Source organism: Cyrtonyx montezumae, unplaced genomic scaffold (assembly GCF_038088225.1).
Source record: "Cyrtonyx montezumae isolate F1298 unplaced genomic scaffold, pur_monq_1.0 scaffold_9, whole genome shotgun sequence".
Taxonomy (NCBI): domain Eukaryota; kingdom Metazoa; phylum Chordata; class Aves; order Galliformes; family Odontophoridae; genus Cyrtonyx; species Cyrtonyx montezumae.
In genome coordinates this window covers 5,601,654-5,622,787 of record NW_027072100.1, presented here as the reverse complement: position 1 = coordinate 5,622,787, position 21,134 = coordinate 5,601,654, and the positions used below count along the sequence as shown (strand labels likewise).

The following is a 21,134-nucleotide window of genomic DNA, read 5'->3' as shown; positions in this document are numbered from 1 at the left end:
TTAAAAATAGCACTACCCTGTTTTCACAATGAAATATATATATATATACACACACATAGATATTTATAGGGAGAATAATTACCATTTTTGCTACATGATTAAAAAAACAAAAAACAACCCAATAAAACAAGATAATGACCGATTCTGGAATAATTCTGCCCAAACGGGGACGAGGGGATCCTGCTGCCTGCTCTCCCATGGGCTGCATCCCCATGGCTGTGGGGTCGGGGAGCACACAGCCCACACACTGTCCCGCTGCACAGGCTCATCCTGCCCTCAGCAGCTCTCTGGGTGCTGCCATCACCTGATTTCCTCGTGCAAAGCAGCACAGGGAGCGGTGCAGGGGTTCCTGCCCATCCCAGCTGCATCAGGAGCTGTGTCAGGACTCCTTTTCCAAACCCTGCCCACCTTGTTCCAGACCAGTCAGGCTGGAGGGACGAGGCAACAGCAAAGTCTGAACCCATTTGCTTTGCAGCAGGGCTTTTGCTCGAGTTCTTATTCCCCTTTTTTTTTTTTTGTTTTTTTTTTTTTAAGATTTTTTTTTAAAACACACTCCACATCCCCTTGGGATTTTGTGATACAAGAACAAGCAACGATGCTTTACATAATCTATCAATTAACAATGCCACGTAGCTACCGTAGGTTCCCTCTGAGCCCTGTGGCCTGCTGCGAGCATCACTTCTTGAGGGCAATCTGCTTCTCCAGGGCTTCCAGTCTGACTGTCATCTGAGCAAGTGGGTGTGCTAAGAAAACTGCGAGCTGAGCAAAGAGTGAGAGATGTGCCCAAAGCAAGCATGGGGAGCATGGAGTGAGCCTTACCTGTGCCTGCTGGCCTCTCACCTTGGAGAACTCAGGTGGGGCTGAGCTCCCAGAACAGAGCCCATCCTCACTGCCAGCTCCCATGCCTCCTCCAGCTTGGATTTAGAAGCAGACACACCTCCCCCACCCCGCCACCCCCCACCATGAGCCCATACAGCACCCAAAGGATATTTCTCTCGGTCAGGCTCTGCAGGATGGCCACGGTGTTTGTCTGGAACTGCACCAGTGCCTCGCACTCGCATGGGCTGCGGATCTCCGTCTCCCCTCTGCCCTCCTCTGTGTTGGAAGGATTTGGGGATGCTCTGTGCACGCTCAGCAGGCCCTGCTCACACCCTCCCTGACACAAGCCCCTTATCCTTGCAGCCCTTTTGCATTAATCCCATCTTCAGCTTCTCTTCCAAATCCCTCCCTGAACCCCACTTCACTATTTACAACAGCGGGATGGGATCAGGGGAGGGTTACACCAGCCGTGGTGGCCCTGGGGCAGCACCCAGCTTAGGCTGGTGCCTCTGATTGCCGTTGCCAGCATCATCCTGATGGATGTGCCATGGGCTGACAACCTCTGTGGGCAGAGGCTGGGACACCCACCTGGGCAGATGTTGAGCTTGAAGTTCTCCACGAGGTGGGTCATGGTGGTGAAGTCCGCCGAGTAGGAGAAGTGCTGCTCCACTGGCTCAGAGGCAATGGCTCTCAGTTCTTCTTCCACTGCCTTGCCAACACCCACGGCAAACATGACAATACCTGCAGGGTAAGGATGGATCCTCAGCACTGTGCCAGGTGCCCTGCACCAAGCAATCCTAAGCCTGGAGCATGCAAAACCGAGCACATCATGGGAGGGGTTTCCACCACACATGGCAGGCACTGGGGCAGACAAAACCCATATCCCAGGAGCCACCCCCCCAAGGAACCATCCTTGGATGCCTGAAGCTCTGTGGGTTGGGCCCCTCACCTGACTCTTTAGCTCTCTGTGCCCACTCTGAGATGTCATCCTGGGAGCGTCCATCCGTGAAGACAAGCCCAATCCTGGGCACATTGTGGGAGAGCGGCCTGGCCCCTTCCAGTTCGGAGAAGCTGTGCTCTACCATGTGCTTGAGGGCCAGGCCTGTCATGGTGCCCTTCTCCATGTACTCCATCTTCATCACTGCTGCCTTGATCTCCTCTGCACTGTGGTACTTGTTGAGGGGGAACTCAGTGCGGACGCGGCTGGAGTACTGCACCAGCCCCACGCGTGTGCCATCAGGGGACACTTCCAGTAGATCCACTATGCGGTTCACAAACTGCTTCACCAGCTCGAAGTTCTGGGGCCGGACACTCTTGGAGCCATCAATCACCATCACGAGGTCGACGTGTCCAGCCCCGCACTCTGTGGGAATATGGGATGGTGAGATGGGACTGGCAGGATCCCACATGGGCTGGGGTGAGGTCTGGAGGTGCCCCAGGGCAGAGCAGAGGGGAGGATCACCTCCCTCACCCTTCTGGCCATAATCATTTCAATGCATCCCCGGGTACCACTGGCTTTCTTGGCCATAAGGGCATGCTGCTGGCTCACAGCCACCCTGTTGGCCACCAGGACGTGCAGGGCCTTCTCAGAGCTCCTTTCCAGCAGGAGAGGTCTGATGCGTGCAGTTATTCCTCCCCAGATGCAGGACCCTACACTTGCTCTTGCTTCACCTCATCAGGTTCCTGCCCACCCAACTCACCAACCTGTCCAGGTCTTGCTGAATGGCAGCACGGCCAAGTGGAGCATCCTCAACCTTTCCCCAAAACCCTGTTTGCTCTTTCTCTGATGACACAAGCCCTCATCCACCCATGCAGAGCCCCTCACAGTGGCCTAGTTCTGGGTAAACCCTTGTGGGGTGAAGCCCGGTACTCACTGCTGCACGTCTTTCCATCAGCCTGGAGCTGCTGACCCTCGGGGCACACGCAATGGAACGAGCCCTCACTGCTCACGCACTTGAACTCACAGCCGTGATCCACCCCGTTGCAGAGGTCAATGGCTGGGACACAAGGCAAGGGGGGGGGTGGTTATCACCATGCAGACGGGGCACACGGACACCCCGGCCGCGTCCCGCAGCCCCGTGCAGCACTCACCGCGGCAGGACTTGCCGTCGTGCTGCAGCACGAAGCCGTGGCGGCAGCGGCAGCGGTGCCCGGTGGGGATGCTCACACAGTCGTGCTGGCAGCTGTGGTTGCCGAAGCTGCAGTAATCAATCACTGGGGAGGGAAGGAATGGAAGGAATCAGAGAATCACAGTCATTAAGGGTGGAGGACTCCCAACCATCGAGCCCTGCCCGTGAGTGCTCCGGACTGTGTCCCTCAGTGCCACATCCATCTTTTGATTGAAAACCTGCAGGGATGGTGACCTCCCTGGGCAGCCTGTGCCAACACCTCACCGTTTCTCCTCATATCCAGCCTGAAAGGAGGCCCAGTGAGGGACTGAGCCACTCTTCCAAGCGAGGAGCAAAGGAGGAACAAAGGGAAGGAGCAAGGAGGGAGATTGGGACCTTACTTGTGCAGGTCCTCTTGTCCTGGTTGAGGTGGTACCCTGCGCGGCAGCGGCAGGAGTACGTCCCAAGGGCACTGATGCAGTGGTGCTCACAGCCGTGCCTGCCGTCAGCACACGCGTCGATGGCTGCGGGGAAGCAGATGCTGTCACCCTTCTGCCTCGGTGCCCCCCAGGAGACAAGAAAGGAAAATCCCAGAGTGCAGCCAACACCACCCTGCCCTCCCTGCACTCAAACACAGCCTGCTGCTGCTGGCCTCGTTGGGCCTGTTCACATGCAACTACCAGAGAATTAAAAAGGGGTTTTACTGGAACAGGTCCTTCCATCCGCGTTGAGCTGGTAGCCAGGGTGGCATTCACAGTAGAAAGAGCCAGGGGTGCTCACGCAGCTGTGCTGGCATCCGTGGTCCCTCTCCATGCACATGTCCACTCCTGCAAGGCAAAGAGGGCATCAGAGCCACCTCATGGGAGACACACAGGGCTGACTGCCATAACATGGACATGGACATGGACATGGGCAGCCTGCACAGGTTCTGAATGCCCTCGGCTTTCAGGTCACCCAAGCACTAGATCAGTGCTCAGTATTAATTAATAGTGTTGACAGCTTGAGCTAAATGAAAACTTGAGCTCAACTGGAACATGCTGTTTATCAGTGCAATGAAGCCCAGGCAGCTACATCTGCACAACCCCCAGCTGGGACATGGGCTCTGGGGCTGGGAGGCAATGGGCAAAGTGCTGCCAGCGAAGACCTGGAGCCACACAGCACACCCTCACCCACATGCCCATACCTGGTTAGCCCTGCCCATAACACAGGCCATGGCACAAGCAGCCTCCCCACTCCCAGCCGAGTGCTGCAGAGCAGTGACACGTTGATTTCATTAAGCACAGATGTACATGGGAAGATAGGAGGGTTTTGTAGGAGGAGATCCCGCTACAACCATGTCAAAAATGCAGTTGCCACTACATCCTGGCTTAGGGCAGAGCTATCAGGTGCAGGTGAGGACAAGAGTGTGCTTGCAACACTTTCAAAGCTTCTAATCCCACTCTAGCACAAGAAAGGTGTCCCAGGGGAGAGCTGCTGGACGAGGCTGCATGATGCCACCCAAAAACACCCATCACCAGGAGGTGACCTTCCAGCCCAGCAAGGAGCAGGCACAAGGGCCACCCCGTAGCTGTGGCTCTCACGCACCGCACAGCTTGTCCTGGAACTGCTTCCCAAACTGCTGGATCAGCTCAAAGGACTCCACCAGGAAGACGTGCTCCTCCAGCGGCGGCGAGGCCATGGCCCGCAGCGAGTTCATGTCTGCCCGCTGGATGCCCACGGCGTAGATCTCGATGCCGGCGTTCCGCGCCTGCGCGGCCACCTCGGAGACGCGGTCCTGGGGCCGCCCGTCCGTCACGATGATGGCGATGCGGGGGATTTTCTTGTGGGGCGGGCGGGCGCCCTCGGACGCGGTGAAGGCCACGTTCATGGCGTACTGGATGGCCAACCCCGTCATGGTGCCCTGGGCCAGCGGCACGATGCTGTTGATGGCTCTCTCCATCTCCGCCCGCGTGAAGAAGGTCTTGAGGGAGAAGATGTTCTGCACCTGGCTGGAGTACTGGATCACCCCCACGCGCGTGGCGTTGGGGCCCACGTCCAGGTTGCCGATGATGTCGATCATGAAGCGCCGCATGGTCTCGAACTCGAAGGGACGCACACTGCGGGAGCTGTCAATCACAAAGACGATGTCCAGGGGACCTGTCCTGCACTTCAGGGCTGCAAAGGGCAAGGAGATGTTTTAGCCTTGTGGTCGTCGGCAGCAATCTGAGGCATCCCATTTGGGGGGCCTTAGGGATCCTTATAGGGGAGGGAGACGGGGGATCTGGGCAGCCCGGCACCTTCGCACTGCCCAATAAACCTACGGAGGCTGCCTGGCAGAGTGGGAATGGGGACAACAGGAAAGGACACATGCAGTGACCCCATCCCCATGGGAAATGTCAGCGTCCCCTCATCCCCAATTGCTTCTGGTGCCCTGCTCCTGCAGAAACACCTTTGTCTGTCCAGATCTACCCTGGCAAGGCTTAGGCACAGGTTCAAGCAGTGGTGTTTTCACCTCTGCAACAATTCTTTTGTTCCTCCTGCAGCGTCAGCCTCCCAGTTTCTGGTTTTTACTGCACTTTGCCAGTTCCTGCCCAAACACAGGAACTTTTCTTCTTTTTTTTTAAGGGTAAAGAATGAGACAGTGAAAAGCCCTGCTACAGGCATGCACATGAGAGCACGGGGCCAAAGAGCCTCTCTTGGATACATGGGTGCAACTTCCAGTGCAAACCGGGAGTGTTTAGCAAGCAAAAAGCCAACGAACATATTTGGCTTGGCTAGTGCACAGCTGAGCCTGGGAGAATTTGGCTGTAACGGTGAGCAAACACTGCGCGTCCCATTGGGACGATGCCCAGCCCAGGGCTGTCAGCTCCGCTGCTCCCCCGTGCCCAGAGGTCCCTGAGACACGGCCACCTCCTCTCTCTCTCTGTGGTGCTGTTTTTGAAGCTGAAACTGATTTGGCCACCTCTGCCCATGGAGGATGGAGCCTGCCACACCCCGGATTTGCTTTGTCCCCCACATGTCCCCGCCTTCACGTTGCAGGTGGAACCCTGCATCCTCCTGGGGATGCCCCGGAGAGCACCGTGTCCCACCACGCCTTCCTCCGGGGACCTCGCTGCCCTGCCACACGCACTCCTCTCTGCTCCAGGCATTTCCCAGCCGCCGCAGCTCACCTGCGGGTTTCGGTCTGGCTTCCAGCGCCGTCAGGACGAGCAGGAGAAGCGCAGAGAGCGGCAGGAGCTTCATCGTTGCTGCGGGAGGAGGAGGAGATGTGCTGTCAGCGCTCAGCCCTCGGGCTCACAGCACCTGATGGCAAGCAGTGGGTGCCCGGGCACCGCCGACAAACCCAGACAGCGGCAGCAGCTATGGGAGCCGTCCCCAGGCTCACCGCGCAGGGACTCTTCAGCACAGCTACATTTCATTACAGCAGTGACAGTTTGCCAAGTGAAAAGCTCTGATTTTCTGCTCTGGGTGGAGCTGGCCACCGGACAAGCCTTATTTTCACTTGCAAACCATGCGGCTGGGATGTTCCGCCAAGCGCTCACTGAGCAGCCAGGGGACGAGGGGAGCCCCATGCTGAGAACAGACGCCCCGAAATTAAGTGCCAGCACAGACAAAACCCACTCAGAAGTGTCTCAGAGCCACTGGCAAAGATCATTTTCTCCAAAAAGCTCCACGAATGTATTCTGCAGATTGCTTCTGGGAGAGCAGAAAGCAAAAAAACTCCACGTGCACAGGTGGCAATGGCTCCTGTGCAAACATGTTTGAAGGGACGTGTGACCTTCAGCTCCTGGGTGAAGGATGGTGCATCTGAGGTGGGATAACTGAGCGATGGAGATTTTGACCAGCTGTCTGAAGGCACTGCTTGTGCTTTCCCCCCCTCCTGCCCATTTCTTGCTTTCAGGTTAGGTGCCAGCGCAGGTCAGAACACTCTGAAAGAAATGGCAAATGCTGCAGGCTGTCAAACAATGCAGCCCTGGTACAATGAGAGCAAAGGCACTGCTTGGGCACTGCTGGGATACTGTGGATCACTGGGGGACCCAGGAACCCCATCCCAGGTGGGAAAACCAATGGGAAACCCAATGGGCACAGGGAACACTGCAGATAGAGATGCTTCCCCTTCCGGAGACTGGGAGCAAGGCTTTTCCAGAAAGCACACTGGAAATTCACTTTATCAGTAGTTATTGGCTGCTATTTGTTTAGCCCCACGAGGTCTCAGTTGTAATTCATCACCAGGGTTTCCACTTAATTGCTGAGCGATTATACGCAGCCCTGAACCCGATGTGTTTGACAGCGGGGATGCTGATAACAGGCTGCACAGCTGTGTCCTAACGTAGTCCCTGGTGTTCACACCTGAAAAAATGACATTGAAGAAATCGGAAGGATAGAAACCAGCTACAAGGGAACCCAGAATATCAGTGTTGCTGTGCAAGACCTGTATTCACCTTTCACTCGGTGCTCCACAGGCTGGGTACTGCTGGTAGCACTCAGGTAAAGCCAAAGCCCCCTCCCAGCTTGGACAGGTCTCACTATTTATCTAGCAGATTCTTTACTGTGCAACACGTTATTTTTTTAGGAGACTGCACTCCCCAACCACAAAATGCTTTCGGGACAGTCGTGCCACCTACAACATTTCTGCAGACTGCTCTCCCTGCAATGGCAGGCTGGCACCCAGCCGTAGCTCACAGCATCCAGTGTGCTTCAAAGCCAGCACGGAGGGAGGAATGAGCTCCCGGGCCAGGAACCAAGGAGGAGAAAACCAGTCCACAACTGATCTATTTTTAACAGCATCTGAGTGTTGGATGAAGCCTTCATGCTCCCCGTGACCAGAGGGGCTGTGGGAGCAGCACGACATGATGGCACTGCTGTGCACCCAGCAGCAATAGGGTGTTGTGGGCAATCCTACACCCAGTGCAGCACCCAGCAGCAAGGCTGAGGGGAAGCACAGAGGGAGGTGGGTGGGAAGCGTGCGGCTGGCAGGCAGGTGCTGCGAGGCAAGGCAAACAGCACAGGGACCTTGAGATAACACCGGGCTATAAAGGAGAAAAGGGCCAGGGGGGTGGGGTGGGGAACAAGCAGTGCCGCAGTGTGACACCCCACAGCATTTCCCCATTTTTCAAAGCAACGCAAGGAGAAAGGCAGCCTGCAGCTCTTCCTCGCAGAAGGGGATGGGGTGACAAAGGGACGAGCCGCACGTAAGGGCTGGCAATGAGCCCAGCCTCACCTCGATCCCCCTCGTGCTGCAGGACAAGGAGAACCAAGGGATGGACCCCCAGAGGCAGGCAGGTAAGGTAGCCCCAAGGTGCTTCCCCCCCCCCCCCCCTCCCTCCCCCGGCACCCCTGCACAGAGCTCTTGCCAAGTGCTGAGCCTCGGGGAAAAAAACAGCCGCCTCAGGTTTCAGCCTGGCCTCCTTGGCAGCACGCTGCTGGCCGCAGGTTCACAGAAATGCTCAGAATATTCCCCTTCTGATTCATCCGTGCAGGTCGGACCTGGGCACATCCTGCCTCAGGCAGGGCAGGGAGCAGAGCTCTGTGCCCTCCTGGCTCCGGGATCGTGGCTCTCTCGGATGGTTTGCAGGGGGGATGAAGCTGGTGGAGAAAGTGGGGGTGAACGGCTCGGAAGAGAGCAGCACTTCCCAGCTTGGGGCAAATCCTGTCCGTGGGAGACCCCATGGTTCTGGGCCTCAGCTTGTTTTGAGGCACAAATCACATTTAAGATGAGCAGAATGGCAGTGGTGCACTGCTGCTGTGTGAGCTGCCAGACAGCAGCATCTATTTCTGTACTGGGAATTTTGGATGATGGCGGAGCAGCACTGGATGCAATGTCCCCACTACTCACAGGACTCTGTGCATCCTCCCTCATTCCATGTCCAATAACAGAGACCCAGTGAGGCAGCTTTGCAGGGCATAATTCAACTCCCATCTAGGTGTGTAAAGGAAATGCTAAGTCATGGCCTGAAGCAGTGATGGGAAGGCAAACACCTGGTGGGAAGGCAAAGCCAACCCAGGGGAGCTGAGGTGTATGCAATGCACCTGAGTGACTGAAGGGGTGGAGGCAGGATCCACCCCTTCCCAGACCTCATTTAAGGGTTGGCAGTGGAGGTAAGGGTGTCCTATTGGTGATCCTGATGTACCTGAGGTCTTCCAAGTGTAAGCAAATTCTTTTCCTTGTTTTTATGGCTGCTTTGTTTGAGCATGTCCTCACTTGCTGCAGTCTGGGACTTTGCTACTACACTGTTGCTGTGCTTTTCATTGTGTTGTGGGTTGTTAGTTGATAAAATGTTGATGAGGTCATAAAATGTGCTCAAGACAACACTACAAAGCTAGTTGGAGATAGAGGATACAGACATAGAGAGGCATCTGCCCTTGGCAGAGCCATCCTCTGGGTTCAAACCCTAAAAAACTGCCCAAAAAGTGCAGATGGAACATGGAAAGCAGAGAAGCATGCGTTGCCCCAGGCATGAAGGATGAAGAAGCAATGAGAACTTGCATCAGCCTGGAGACACCTCCTGATGTCAGGAGCAAACTCTGCTGACCCCTGGCATGTTGTGTGTATATTTGCAAGGCCCTCATGTGGTGCGGATGGCTGAGGCCCAGACTGGCCTTGGAGCTGCATCTGTGTTCTGCTGGAGGGCTGCCTGAAGGTTGGTTTCTCTTTCTTGCTGGAAGGAAGCCCAATTCCAAAGTGGAATAGGGTTTCATAGCTCCCTTCTTTGAAACACCTGTGCTTCTTTAGTGCATAGGACCCACAGAGCAATTCCCCTTATTTCCCAGCAGGGGAATCTGAGGCACAAAGGCAAATCCAAAGCCAGCTGCATTGCTCCCTGTGCTCTCACAGACCAGCCAGGTGCAGCCAAGGGATGCTGGGCTCCACACCTGCCCCCAGCCCATAGCTACCCATGCTGTGAATTACTAGGGACTGTTCTACAGCTGTGACCTTGCACTCAGCTCCAGCATCTCACACACCCTCCACTGGTGCCACAAAACCCTCGAGGGAGGAGAGCCCTGCAGCACTCAGAGCTTGGGAGTACCACCATGTCGAGACCAGAGAGAGAGTGTGAATTCCTACTCCCAAAGCAAGAGAGGATACAATCTTTTTTGTCCCTCTATAATGGCTGGCATGTGTGCTTGGGAAGAACCAAGGACGTGTGGGAGAACAAGAGCAGGCTCTTCCCAGGACATCACAGCACTCTCTGGTTACAGCACCGTGGCAGCTCCTCTGGGCCAAGTGCCACCTGGAAGGACACCTTGTTTGAAAGACAAGGCTATACTCAGCACGTCACAGTTTCAACCCCAACAGGAGCACAGGAACAGGAAAGCTTTGTTGGACGCTGGAGGGAGTTCCCTGAGAAGGCCAGTTCCCATTCTACAGGATCTGGCCAAGAGGATGACAGCAGGTGGTCACCCAGCCCTGCTGCTGCCAGCTATTTCAAGCAAATCTGGATGGTCCTCAGAATACTCCTAGATGTTGATGAAGAACGGTCACTGTGGAAAAAATCTGCCTTGCAGATTCTTTCAAAATCAAGTGCTTCTCTTCTAATGAGTCCCCAGAAGGCAGCTGAATTGAGTCTGGAGATTTCAGGCTTTGGAGGAGAGGAGGTCAGGGCCATCCAGAAGCTGAGACAGCAACCTATGGCCCAAATCCTCATTCTAGGAGGAAGGTGTTAGAGTGCATTTTTTTTTCCCCTAGAAATATGTGTGTTAGACCACAAAGGAAAGAGAAGTGTCCCAGAGCAGCTCATGGGCCGGCACAGAGTTTGTTGGTTGTGTTGTTTCAGCAGCTCAGCACATCTTTAAACAATGAGACCGTTTCTAGGAGAGTATGCACCTCCTGCATCTGCTGGAAGCCCTATCCCCAGCTGACCTGTGCAAGCTCCCAGGGCACAGACAACCACGGCTATTTCAGCCCCACAATCACGGATCCACTGCCTGACCTCCTTCTCTAAATCTTTATATCAGATTTCTCGCTCTGGAGACGTGACTCAATGTGTTGGCATAAGGCAGTATGCCAGAATGCTACTCATGTGCCTCTCCCCTTTATCCTACCCATCCTGCTAAGCGTTTAATTGAAATAGCAGAAAATGAGCAGTGCTTGGCTGCTGCAGAAAAGCAGGCAGAGACTGTGCAGCCCTCCTCAAGACAGAAAAGCAGTGTGGTTGAGATCTTGGTCTAGGTACTTTTCATGTTGGCAATCCCAAATGTAGTGTGGGGGAGCCCTTCCATGTAACTTCACAGCCACCAGTCTGATAGACTTGTCCCAGCTCTCTGCTGGGGCTAATGTCCCCCCAGGGCGGTGACATGCAGAGAGCAAGGGAAAGGCACAGGTAATTTTTCAGCCAAGACACAGATTCCTGCATGGTAGCTAACTCAGACCTGTTCCTGCTGTGGGCCGTGGGTCTACAGAGCTTAGATCAGGATCCTGTCACTATGGGATGGCAATCAGCCAGTGAAGCTGAGATAGGAAGGCTCAGTGCTTGTAGAGGAACTGAGGCACCACCACCTCTCTGCAGGGGACCACAGCAGATCCCTATGGAGCTGTGCACCAGGTTTGTGATGGATTCACACATGCAACTAAGGGGTTGCAAAGTGAGAAATCAAACTCTTGTGCTCAGCCTGGGCAGGAATGGGAACAGAAACCCAACTGCTAAGAATGCTACTTGATATCCGAAGCTGTATCTGTGCTGCAAACACTGACAGAGGGGCAATGTCTGTTCAGTGGAGCACTTATGGCAGTGTGGGCTGTGCCTCAGTGATCAATTTGCCTCTGTTTGGGCTCAAGGTGGAGAAAACATGAAGGCAGGAGGTACTGAGCAGTTGCAGGAGCCACTCAGCCTGCAGCATGGCTGGAGGAGCCTGTGGGGCGCATGGTACAAAGGAGACTTTTTCTGCAGGAGCAGCTGACTTTTATACATCTCTTTATGAGTGCCACTCAATCACTTCTGTAGCGATTTTCCAGGTTTATTCAGTGAAGGTAGGCCCCATCTGTAGCTCATGTGTGCTTATCACTGCCTCCCTCCATGTTTCAGCCCCATTCATCCAGCATTTGTAAATGGTGTTTTATGAGCACTGGATTTTGAATGAGGCAGGCACGCTGCTCGGAAAGCAGACAAAGGGGCCCCTATTGGAAACTTTTAAAATGTTCAAACAAAGGCTTCTCTTGAAAACCCTTAACCCCTCGTACCAACCTCAAGGGAAACACCATGCTATGAGTGCTTGGAGCACACGGGTCTCCTGTGACTGCCAGTTGCCTCCATCAGGAGACACTGTTGGCTGCATCTTCTGGTGGCTATCATCACCTACAGGAGTAATCCCCAAGCCCAACTTGCACTAATCCTGCAACATTTAGTTAATGCTTTAAGAGGAAAAAAAAGTTACAACTCCTGCAAAAATGAACAACAGCTTTCTTCCATTGGATGCAGCAGAACTCTGCTTTGATGGGAAGTGCCATTTTACTACAAGCACAATGGTCTCTTCTCATGCCTTCCAGATGGGAATTTGTCTTTCAGGCGAGCCCAGATTTATCCCAGGAGTTAACTCTGCTTTTTGCATTGCCAAATCCTGGTGGCAAATAGCAGGGCTGAGATCTGAGAGCAGATTTCTCCCCACACACAGGCTTTCTGCCTGGATCGGATGCCAATCTAATGATATTCCCCAAACAGATGGCAAGAATCTGCTTGTGGAATAAGCTTTCTACTTGTTACTGAGAGCCTCCAAGCTGGCTGCCTGCAATTGATGGCTCCTGTTCTCAGGAAAACAACAGATAAGGATGATTTTTTTTGTTATTGTTGGTATCAAGAGATATGCTACAAAGGGTCCCACAGGGAGGACCTCAGAGTAACTCTGTATGCAATCTGGGCTTGACAGAGGCAAAAATCCTGCGTGCTTACGTAGAAGAGGCAGAACTGTGAATGAGCTCCTGTCTTGGAGCCTGCTCCCCCCTCCACCAGTCCCACAAGAGGTGTGGGTTCCTTTCAAGTGGCAGAGCTTCACTTCCTCTCACCCACACCAGCTCCTGCCTGCAGGGCAATCCAGGAGCTCTGCACCCCTCACCCTGCAGCAGAACGAGGGGGAAGCCCCCGACAGAGCACATGCCATCACACTGCATTATGTGCTCGGATGGTTGCATGTCAGTGCAGAATACGCTGCTCTTCTGAACAAGTTTTCCCATGTAATTGCTTGTAGCAAATATGCCCAAAGCTATTTTTTTCCCCTGTGAAACAGTTGGAGTTATAAGGCAAAGGTGGGTGAGTGCTTGCATGGAGGTATTTATGGGTATGCACTAACACATTCGGGGTATCCACAAACCCACCTTTCCATGCAGAAACAGGGCAGAGCCAACTTCAGCCCCACTTTCAAGCTTATCTTTTGGCAGGATTTTGCTCTTCCAGTGCACAGTGTGCTTTGCCCAGGTGTACGAGAGCTTACTACTCACTGCTAAAAGAGATCCTTGCTGGTATAAGCAAGGACCTGCCCAAAAGCTGGGCACTGGTGAGCAGAGCAGGCAGAGGGCGAGCTGCGCTGCCCCGACAGCTGGGCACCAGCACACACTCCCCGTGTGCTCAGGTGGAACAACGAGGGCTGCATTGAAGAGGAGGAAAAGCACACAAGCAGCGGAGCTAAGGGAGCTCGATTTGGGGATAACTCAATACCAGAGGGCTCTCCCTTTGCCTTCCCCTCGTTCCGAGGGGGCGCACCCTACGCCTCCGCTCCTTTTCCCCCCTCCTCCTCGCAGCTCGGGGCTCACCCTCTCCCCTTAACCCTTCCCGTAGGTGCAGCGGAGCCCCTCACTCACCCGTTCCGGCCGCGGAGCCGCTCCCCGCCGCGCTGCTGGCTCAGGTACGTGCGGGGCTCAGCGCTACTGCGCGGCATTTAACGGGGCGGGGGGGGGCGGGGCGGCACGGCCCGGGGCAGCGCGGGAGGGGCTGAAGGACCCCCCTCACCCCCACCCTGCGACCGAGGAACGAAGGCAAGCCGGAGGTGGGCTCAGGTGGAAGTGCATCGCCAAAGGGTGGGTGGGCGCGGAGCTGCGTGGACTGCCGACAGGGTGAGGCTTGCTTGGTTGGATGTGTTTGTTTTTAATTCCCTTCTGTGCTTTGAGTCTCCCATCAACTTCAAGAAAATCGCCCGAGCACCGCGCGTCCTTTTTTCCCTTTGAGCCGCACTGAGCGGGGAGTTTGGGGAGCCGCTGGTGCCAGCAGCATCGAGGGATGTGCTGCGCTGGAGCATCACTCTCAGACACCTGGGAACAGAGCATCCCAGCCCCCCCACCTCTGCACTCACGTTACGTGGTGGTGGTGGGAGCCACCTTTAGTACGGCACTGGGCTTTGTGCTTTAACAGCACTTCCCTCCCTCTTTGTGCTAGCAGAAACGAGAGGCGGGGGACCCCACTGTATCACCCGCGTTATCGGAGCTGTCCGGCAGCGTTACCAAATGGGGCAGACGGGGACCATCCCTCCTGGGCTCCGGTCCCCCACGGAGCTTACCCGCCCTGCTCCTCTGTTTGCTGCTGGCGTGGTCAATAAATCCCCCAAGCCCAGAAAAGGCTGAATTTCACTTGTGTGTGCAGCGCCGAAAATATAGGATTTATAAATACCCGTGCATGTACGAGGGCTTGTGGGTTGGGCTGCTCTGGATTAAAGGAGGTATTGAAAAATGAGGGAAGCCAGAAACTGCAGGCTTCTCATTTCTGTGAATTCTAATGGCTTTTCCTTTTGCATAAACATCGTGTTAACCCGTACCCAGGAGCCCTGCAGGCATTTTCTCCCCTGCTCCATACAAAATATAGCCCAGATCTCTGAAATGGATGTGCTTTATGAGGACATTTGGTTTCTCTGACCACAGGAAAGAACAACGGCACTCTGTGGCAAGCTGCGGGGCAGCTGTGCTCTGAGCAAGGCATGCAGCAGCTCCTAGGCCCGGGGGGGGTGGGTAGAAAACTCAATCTGTGCACTTGAATTCAGTGTTAACTGTGCTTGAGGGTGGTGGTAAAGTTATTGTATGGACAGCACTTGACCCAAACACGAGGTGGTGTGATGGATTCCAGTCCTCAGAGTCGTTTACTTTCATTCTTAGCAGACCCAAAGAAACTGCACCCACTCCTGTAAGTACATCCAAAGCCCAAAGTGAGGGCAAGGCCAGGCTGTGCAGGGAGAGGAGCAGGCTCCCAAAAAGCAGCCTGGGGAGGGTTGTGGCCCGTGGAGCTGAGATGGAGTGCCCCGCTCCGCTCCCACATAATACCTAACTTTGTGTGTTGGATTCCCAGCTGAGAGCTCAGGCTCTGAAAAGGGGGCTTTGAGCATGAGTGGTGCTGCTAACACGACTCTGAACTAACACTGCACTACAATCAAAGCATTTCAATAATTTAATATAATAAATGTCAGAGGGAGTGAATGATTCCCTGTAAGAGGCTGTAGGTGCCAGAAGGAGCTGAGTGGGTAGCTACACCCATTAGCAATGGCCCTTTGACTTGCTGAGGGAAAATGTAAACCAGATGATGGACGCTGGGTGGTCGTCTCCACAGTCAGAGGAGTGAGCACTGCTCAGGAGTGTGTCACAGAGACAGCGTAGCCCCAAAAGTTGGGAGGCAACAGTTGCAGAGTAAGGACAAAGTAAAGAAAAAAAGCCAGTTTCTGGGTAATTCTTCTGACCACTAGACATCAAACTGCAGTCTGCTTACCTGTCTTTGGCGTGCACCTTCCCACTTGAAGCAGAAGGAAGGCAATTAGTGCAGAAGGGGCTCCAACAGGCGCTGTGCAGTCACCCAGCACTGTGCCTCTGCGCTACGCAGGATGGGAGGGAGCAGTGGTACCCGCACAAGCCTGGCCCTGCCCCAAGCTGTTGCTGCAAGAAGCTCTGCACAGCAGGATTTGCTTCTGGCCATGCTGTCAGCACACGTCTTAATTCACATTTTTTGGCCAATTTGCTGCCAAGTGTTCCCTGCCATTGCCTCACCTTGGTACGAGGCTGTTCTGTACCCTGCTAATGGGTGAAGCCACAGACAAAGCTCAGCCGAAGGGCTCTGGAGCAACATCTGTTTGCTCTGTGCAGGGTTGTGGGGCAGAAAACCCGACCTGGGCACAGGCTCTGCTCACCCCACAGCCCAGCAGAAGGCAGTGAGCAGCCCCAGCTGCACTGTGCTCAGCAGGACCTCTGTCTCGTAGGTCCAACCCTTACCAAGCTGACCTGCTGCGGGATGGTGTGCGGAGGTACCTGCAGCTGCCAGCAGAGCAGACGGTGCTCATCCTGCATGCCAAAGTCGCCCAGAAGTCGTATGGCAATGAGAAAAGGTAGGAGCCTGCTCCCCCTTCCCAAAGGAGACACACAGAGCTCAGCCTTGTGAGAGCCCTTTCACCAAAGCTGGTGTGGCAGTGATTTAGAATTATAGATTTAGCATATTCCCTTGCCATCCATTCATGATTTTTTTAGCATTCAAAGCTATTATTTCATCCTCGGTGTCTGAACAATGGGACACACCCTCCTCACTCTCACCGACCTGGAGCTGATGCTCCTCCTGGGCTGCTTCTTCCCAGCAAGGTGGGGGAGATGAGTAAAATGAGAGAAACCATTCAGATCTTGCCCTCTGAGCATGAAGCTGCAAAGAATAAGAGGAGAGGTTGGTGCTTCAAGGTCACACTGGGACTTTTCCATCAGTGGCCATAGTCTTCTAAAAGCTATTTTTTGAAAATCCTCCCCACATCGCAAGAGCACCTTGAGGTTCTGGCTTGAATCTCCAAAATTGCCACTCCTGAGCAGTGGCGTCAGCTGTGGCAATGGAGTATAATTAATCCTGCGTTAGTCCTTGTGATATAAATAATCCCCCCTTATTAGCTCTGCCTTTAAGCCTGAGCTGCCCCCAGGTTAAAGATGAAAGGTGCTGGGCTGGTTTCCTTCATGTCCCTGTGGCCCAGAGCTAGGGGAGGTCTGTTTAAGCAAACCAAGACCCCAGCACTTTAGGGCTCCAAAATACCGCCTCCCCATGCTGCTGGCATTTCACCTAGTATCAATAGAGAATGAATTTGCACCATTCACACGAGTGCAATGACAGTGGAAACCCAAATAAAACACAGGAAAATGGGTTTCCAAAACGGCGGGTATAGATTTATTTGCGTTGGTCTCCAAATCTGGCTGTGAATGCAAACTCTGTTCCCGAGCTGCTGAAGCTCCACATTCCAAGTGGGAAGAGCTCAGGGCTCAGCCTCTGTGGGGTTGGGCTGGGGGGGTTGTGTGGGACCCCCACGCCCTCCTGCTGCTCAGTCCCTGCACTGTACCCACCAGCAGCACCGAGACAGCTCTGGGGTCACCTATCTCTGCCAAGCACCTTCTCTGGGTGCAGTAAGGGTACCCTCTGGTCTCTGCAGGTTTTTTTGCCCCCCACCTTGTGTTTACCTGGGTGGGCCAGGATGGAAGTTAAAGCAGGAGCAGCTAACAGGTACATGCTGAGTGGCAGCCTTCCTTCCCTTTCCCTTTCCCTTTCCCTTTCCCTTTCCCTTTCCCTTTCCCTTTCCCTTTCCCTTTCCCTTTCCCTTTCCCTTTCCCTTTCCCTTTCCCTTTCCCTTTCCCTTTCCCTTTCCCTTTCCCTTTCCCTTTCCCTTTCCCTTTCCCTTTCCCTTTCCCTTTCCCTTCCCATTTCTCCCAGCCAGGGACATGGGTGAGGCAGGGCTCCGTGTGTGGGGGTACATGGGTCTGGACACCATGGGCAGCAGCCTGATGGAGACGCAGAAGCTCAGCTTCGAGGAGCAGCCAGATGCAAAGGTACAGTGCTTGCTGCCCGCTTCCCTCTTGCAGCACAGCTCCACAGCACTATTCCCACACATATCGCACAAAGAAAGCCCATTCCTTCTATTTGTAGGTAAACAGCAGAAGAAAACATCAACTGATCCTGAAGTTCAAGAGCTTGAGATGAGATCTGGCATCTTTTGATAGTGGGAAAAAGAAAGGTGTTGTCTGGGGTCCCCAAAGAGCACGGGGTCTGAGCTGGGCCAGAAACATTACAGAAAGGGCCTTTGTTTGCAGCACTGGAGCTGCTGTTACAGCATGGCCTATCAGCCATCCAGCCTGGATTTGGAAACCCAAACCTGGGGCAATCCCTCATGTGATGTGGGATAAATCACACATGAACATGAATTTCCATGAGGAATTCTCTGCCCCCAGTGTAAATAAAGCCACTGCTGATCCCCAGCTCTTCGCTGCACCTGTAATAACATCTCTGGTCATTTCCCCCTCTAAATGAACCTGGGGATCTTTCAAAGGGCACCATTATGTCCTGGCGGTACGCCGTGCTCGGGCTGGCAGTGAGGAGAGTGAGGAAGTTCAGAGGGACCAGGTCCATCCCTGCTGCCCCCAGCCCATGCCCAGCAGCCATCCCTTCTGCCCTCTGCAGGGGTTTGGCTGTGCCAAGGCTCTGTACATCTCAGATGCTGATAAGCGCAAGCATTTCCGCCTGGTCCTGAAGCTCTTCTTCAGCAATGGGCAGGAGATTGGCACCTTCCACAGCAAGCTGATCAAGGTCATCTCCAAGCCCTCACAGAAGAAGCAGTCACTGAAGAACACGGACCGTGTGTATGGGGTTTGCTCTGCCATGGAGAAAGCAGGCGTGGGGTTGGCAGGGTTGGTTGGGATGGGATGAGTTGGGGTGGCATGAGGGTGGGATGAGGTGAGTTGGAGCACTGAATGTTCACAGCTTGACTCCAAAGGGTGTCAAGGCAAATTCAGAGCCCATGGGTATTCTCAAAAGAGGATGCACTTGGGCAGAGATTATGTCTGCTTCCAAAGGGTTGACCTACTGCAATGTATTGTGCCCTGATGCCATACAGAGAATGGCAGCTGGGAAGCACTGGATCCTGACGTGCTGGTCACACTGGGACCCAGGACTTGTCCTGTCCAGCTGCACCAAGAGCAGCAGGGCTGTGGTTCCAGCCCTAACCCAGCCACCTTCCCCCACAGTGTGCATCTCCTCGGGCTCCAAGGTGTCCCTCTTCAACCGCCTGCGCTCACAGACCGTCAGCACCCGCTACCTGTCCGTGGAGGGGGGAGCCTTCATCGCCAGCGCCAGGCAGTGGGCAGCTTTCACCCTCCACCTGGGTAAGGAGCTGTCCCCGGGCTGCCTCCATCCGACCTTAGCTCTCCCATCCTTTGAAGTCAGTTCCTGGAGTCAGAAGGACTAGGAGTAGCCGGGGGGCACTGCTTGTGGTGGTGACTCTGCCTCTCTCCTTCCTGCAAAGCTGATGAGCGCTGTACCCAAAGTGAGTTCCCCCTGCGGGAAGGGTACATCCGCTATGGCTCTGTGGTCCAGCTCATCTGCACGGCCACCGGCATCACCCTGCCGCCCCTGGTAAGGCTCCACCCCCATGGGGCTGGGTGGGATGGGTCTGAGTGATGGGCACTCCCAGGGATGCTGCTGCGCTGCTGTTCCCCTGAGCTTAGAGGCTCACAGAGGGCCATGTGGGCACTGTCCCTTTTCTTTCTCCTCCTTTGCACGGGGCCGTGAAGCTCCGCATCTATGGGGAAATGGGTGGGGGCATGGCACTCCCCAGCCCTCTGCTGACCATCCACTTTGCAGATCATTCGGAAGGTGAGCAAACAGTATGCCATGCTGGACGTGGACGAGCCCATCTCCCAGCTCCACAAATGTGCCTTCCAGTTCCAGGGCAGCGACCGCATGTACCTGTGTCTGTCCACAGAGAAAGTCATCCAGTTCCAGGTACAGGGGATCAAACACCCCCGAGCGCTCCATGTCCTCTCTCTGAGCTCCTCTGCTTTGCTCCTCACAAAACTTTTTTGCAAAGGTCTCCACTGGGGACTTCCTGGGACTGAATGCCAGGTGTCGTGACACTGGTCACCCTCTGTCCCCACCACGATGCATTCAGTGCTGTGATGCTCTCTGCAGGCATCGCCCTGCCCAAAGGAAGCCAACCGGGAGCTGCTGAACGACGGCTCCTGCTGGACCATCATCGGCACCGAGACGGTGGAGTACAGCTTCAGTGAGAGCCTGGCCTGTGCCCGCGAGCCTGTCAGCCCTGTGCCACTCATCACAGCCCTGCAGGTAGGCATGGTCCATCGCTGACCCCTGGCACCTCTGCTTGGCTTCCCCTGGCTTGGGACATGGGGAGGGAATGCCCTGTGCCCGCCGTGGCTCTGCCCCATGCAGCTCAGTGGCGGAGGGGACGTGGCCATGCTGGAGGTGCAGGGGGAGTATTTCCACGCACACCTCAAGGTCTGGTTCGGGGACGTGGAAGCAGAAACGATGTACAGGTGAGGGGGCAGGGGAGCGGCTCTGGGTTTGGGCATGGCCTGGGGAACTTGGGCTGGTGACAAGTGGGCAGAGAGGAACAGAACCACGGGACAAGAAGGGAGGATGGCCCTTGGCCCCATCTCTGTCATTACGACCCCTTCAGGTGAACTCTTGTTTTACTCCCCTGCTCCCAGGAGCCCCAAATCCCTGGTGTGCGTTGTCCCCGACGTCTCTGCCTTTGGCAGTGACTGGAGATGGCTGCGGTACCCCATCACCATCCCGCTCCTGCTGGTCAGAGATGATGGCCTCATCTACTCCAGCTCATTCACCTTCACCTACACCCCAGAGCAGAGCTTCCTCCCGGGGCAGCAGCTCCCGGCCGACGTCCCGCAGGACTCGGACACGCTGCTCAACAGCATCCACCAGGAGTTCACCAGGACCAACTTCCACCTCTTCATGCAGAGTTAGTGAGCCGGGCAGGCAGCATTCATTGCCAGCAGCCCCGGGGACAGCAGTGTCCCTGGGCCGTGCCCAAGAGTCCCCCGTACACCTGCTGTGTTGTGACATGCTGTCTCTCTAGCAGTAGAGATCTCACATGACAGCACCAATAAATCACACTGCAAGGACTCTACCAATTCAGTGCTGCTTTACTTGCCCTTGAGTTTTATCTCCTGTGATGGCACAGGGTATTCCCTTGCCCCCAGTGCTCCTTGTCCATATGCCTAAAGTCCATAAGGGATGGGGATGGTGAATGAATGAAAATTGTTACTGATCTACACAAGAAATCCCTGCACCACTTCTGTGCTTTTCATCGAATAGAATCTTTACAGTTGGAAGAGATCTCTAATTAAGATCATCTACTCCAATCATCCACTTAGCACCCATGCTGCCCTCTGACCACGTCCCTCAGTGTCACCTCCCCACGGTTCTTGAACACCTCCGCTGTCCCCACTGCCTCCCTGGGCAGTCTGTGCCAGTGCATCACCATCTTTCAGAGAAG

At 54.8% G+C, this 21,134-nt stretch overlaps 2 protein-coding genes across 2 annotated transcripts; one reads left to right on the top strand and one right to left on the bottom strand.

Moving 5' to 3' along the window:
• Window positions 1–521: 521 nt before the first annotated feature.
• On the bottom strand, window positions 522–13,723 carry MATN4 (matrilin 4). Its single transcript, XM_065754176.1, has 11 exons — window positions 13,696–13,723; window positions 6,077–6,154; window positions 4,512–5,081; window positions 3,632–3,754; window positions 3,329–3,451; window positions 2,911–3,033; window positions 2,694–2,816; window positions 1,769–2,182; window positions 1,408–1,560; window positions 991–1,095; window positions 522–734 (listed from the first exon to the last, which is right to left on the bottom strand). Exons 2-11 carry the CDS (start codon window positions 6,147–6,149, stop codon window positions 676–678), a joined length of 1,866 nt encoding a protein of 621 aa, XP_065610248.1. The 5' UTR covers window positions 6,150–6,154; window positions 13,696–13,723; the 3' UTR covers window positions 522–675.
• On the top strand, window positions 7,982–20,697 carry RBPJL (recombination signal binding protein for immunoglobulin kappa J region like). Its single transcript, XM_065754175.1, has 12 exons — window positions 7,982–8,189; window positions 13,673–13,739; window positions 16,065–16,190; window positions 17,262–17,332; window positions 17,540–17,655; window positions 18,284–18,458; window positions 18,847–18,984; window positions 19,125–19,234; window positions 19,463–19,603; window positions 19,790–19,945; window positions 20,051–20,154; window positions 20,329–20,697. Exons 1-12 carry the CDS (start codon window positions 8,168–8,170, stop codon window positions 20,600–20,602), a joined length of 1,500 nt encoding a protein of 499 aa, XP_065610247.1. The 5' UTR covers window positions 7,982–8,167; the 3' UTR covers window positions 20,603–20,697.
• Window positions 20,698–21,134: the final 437 nt, after the last annotated feature.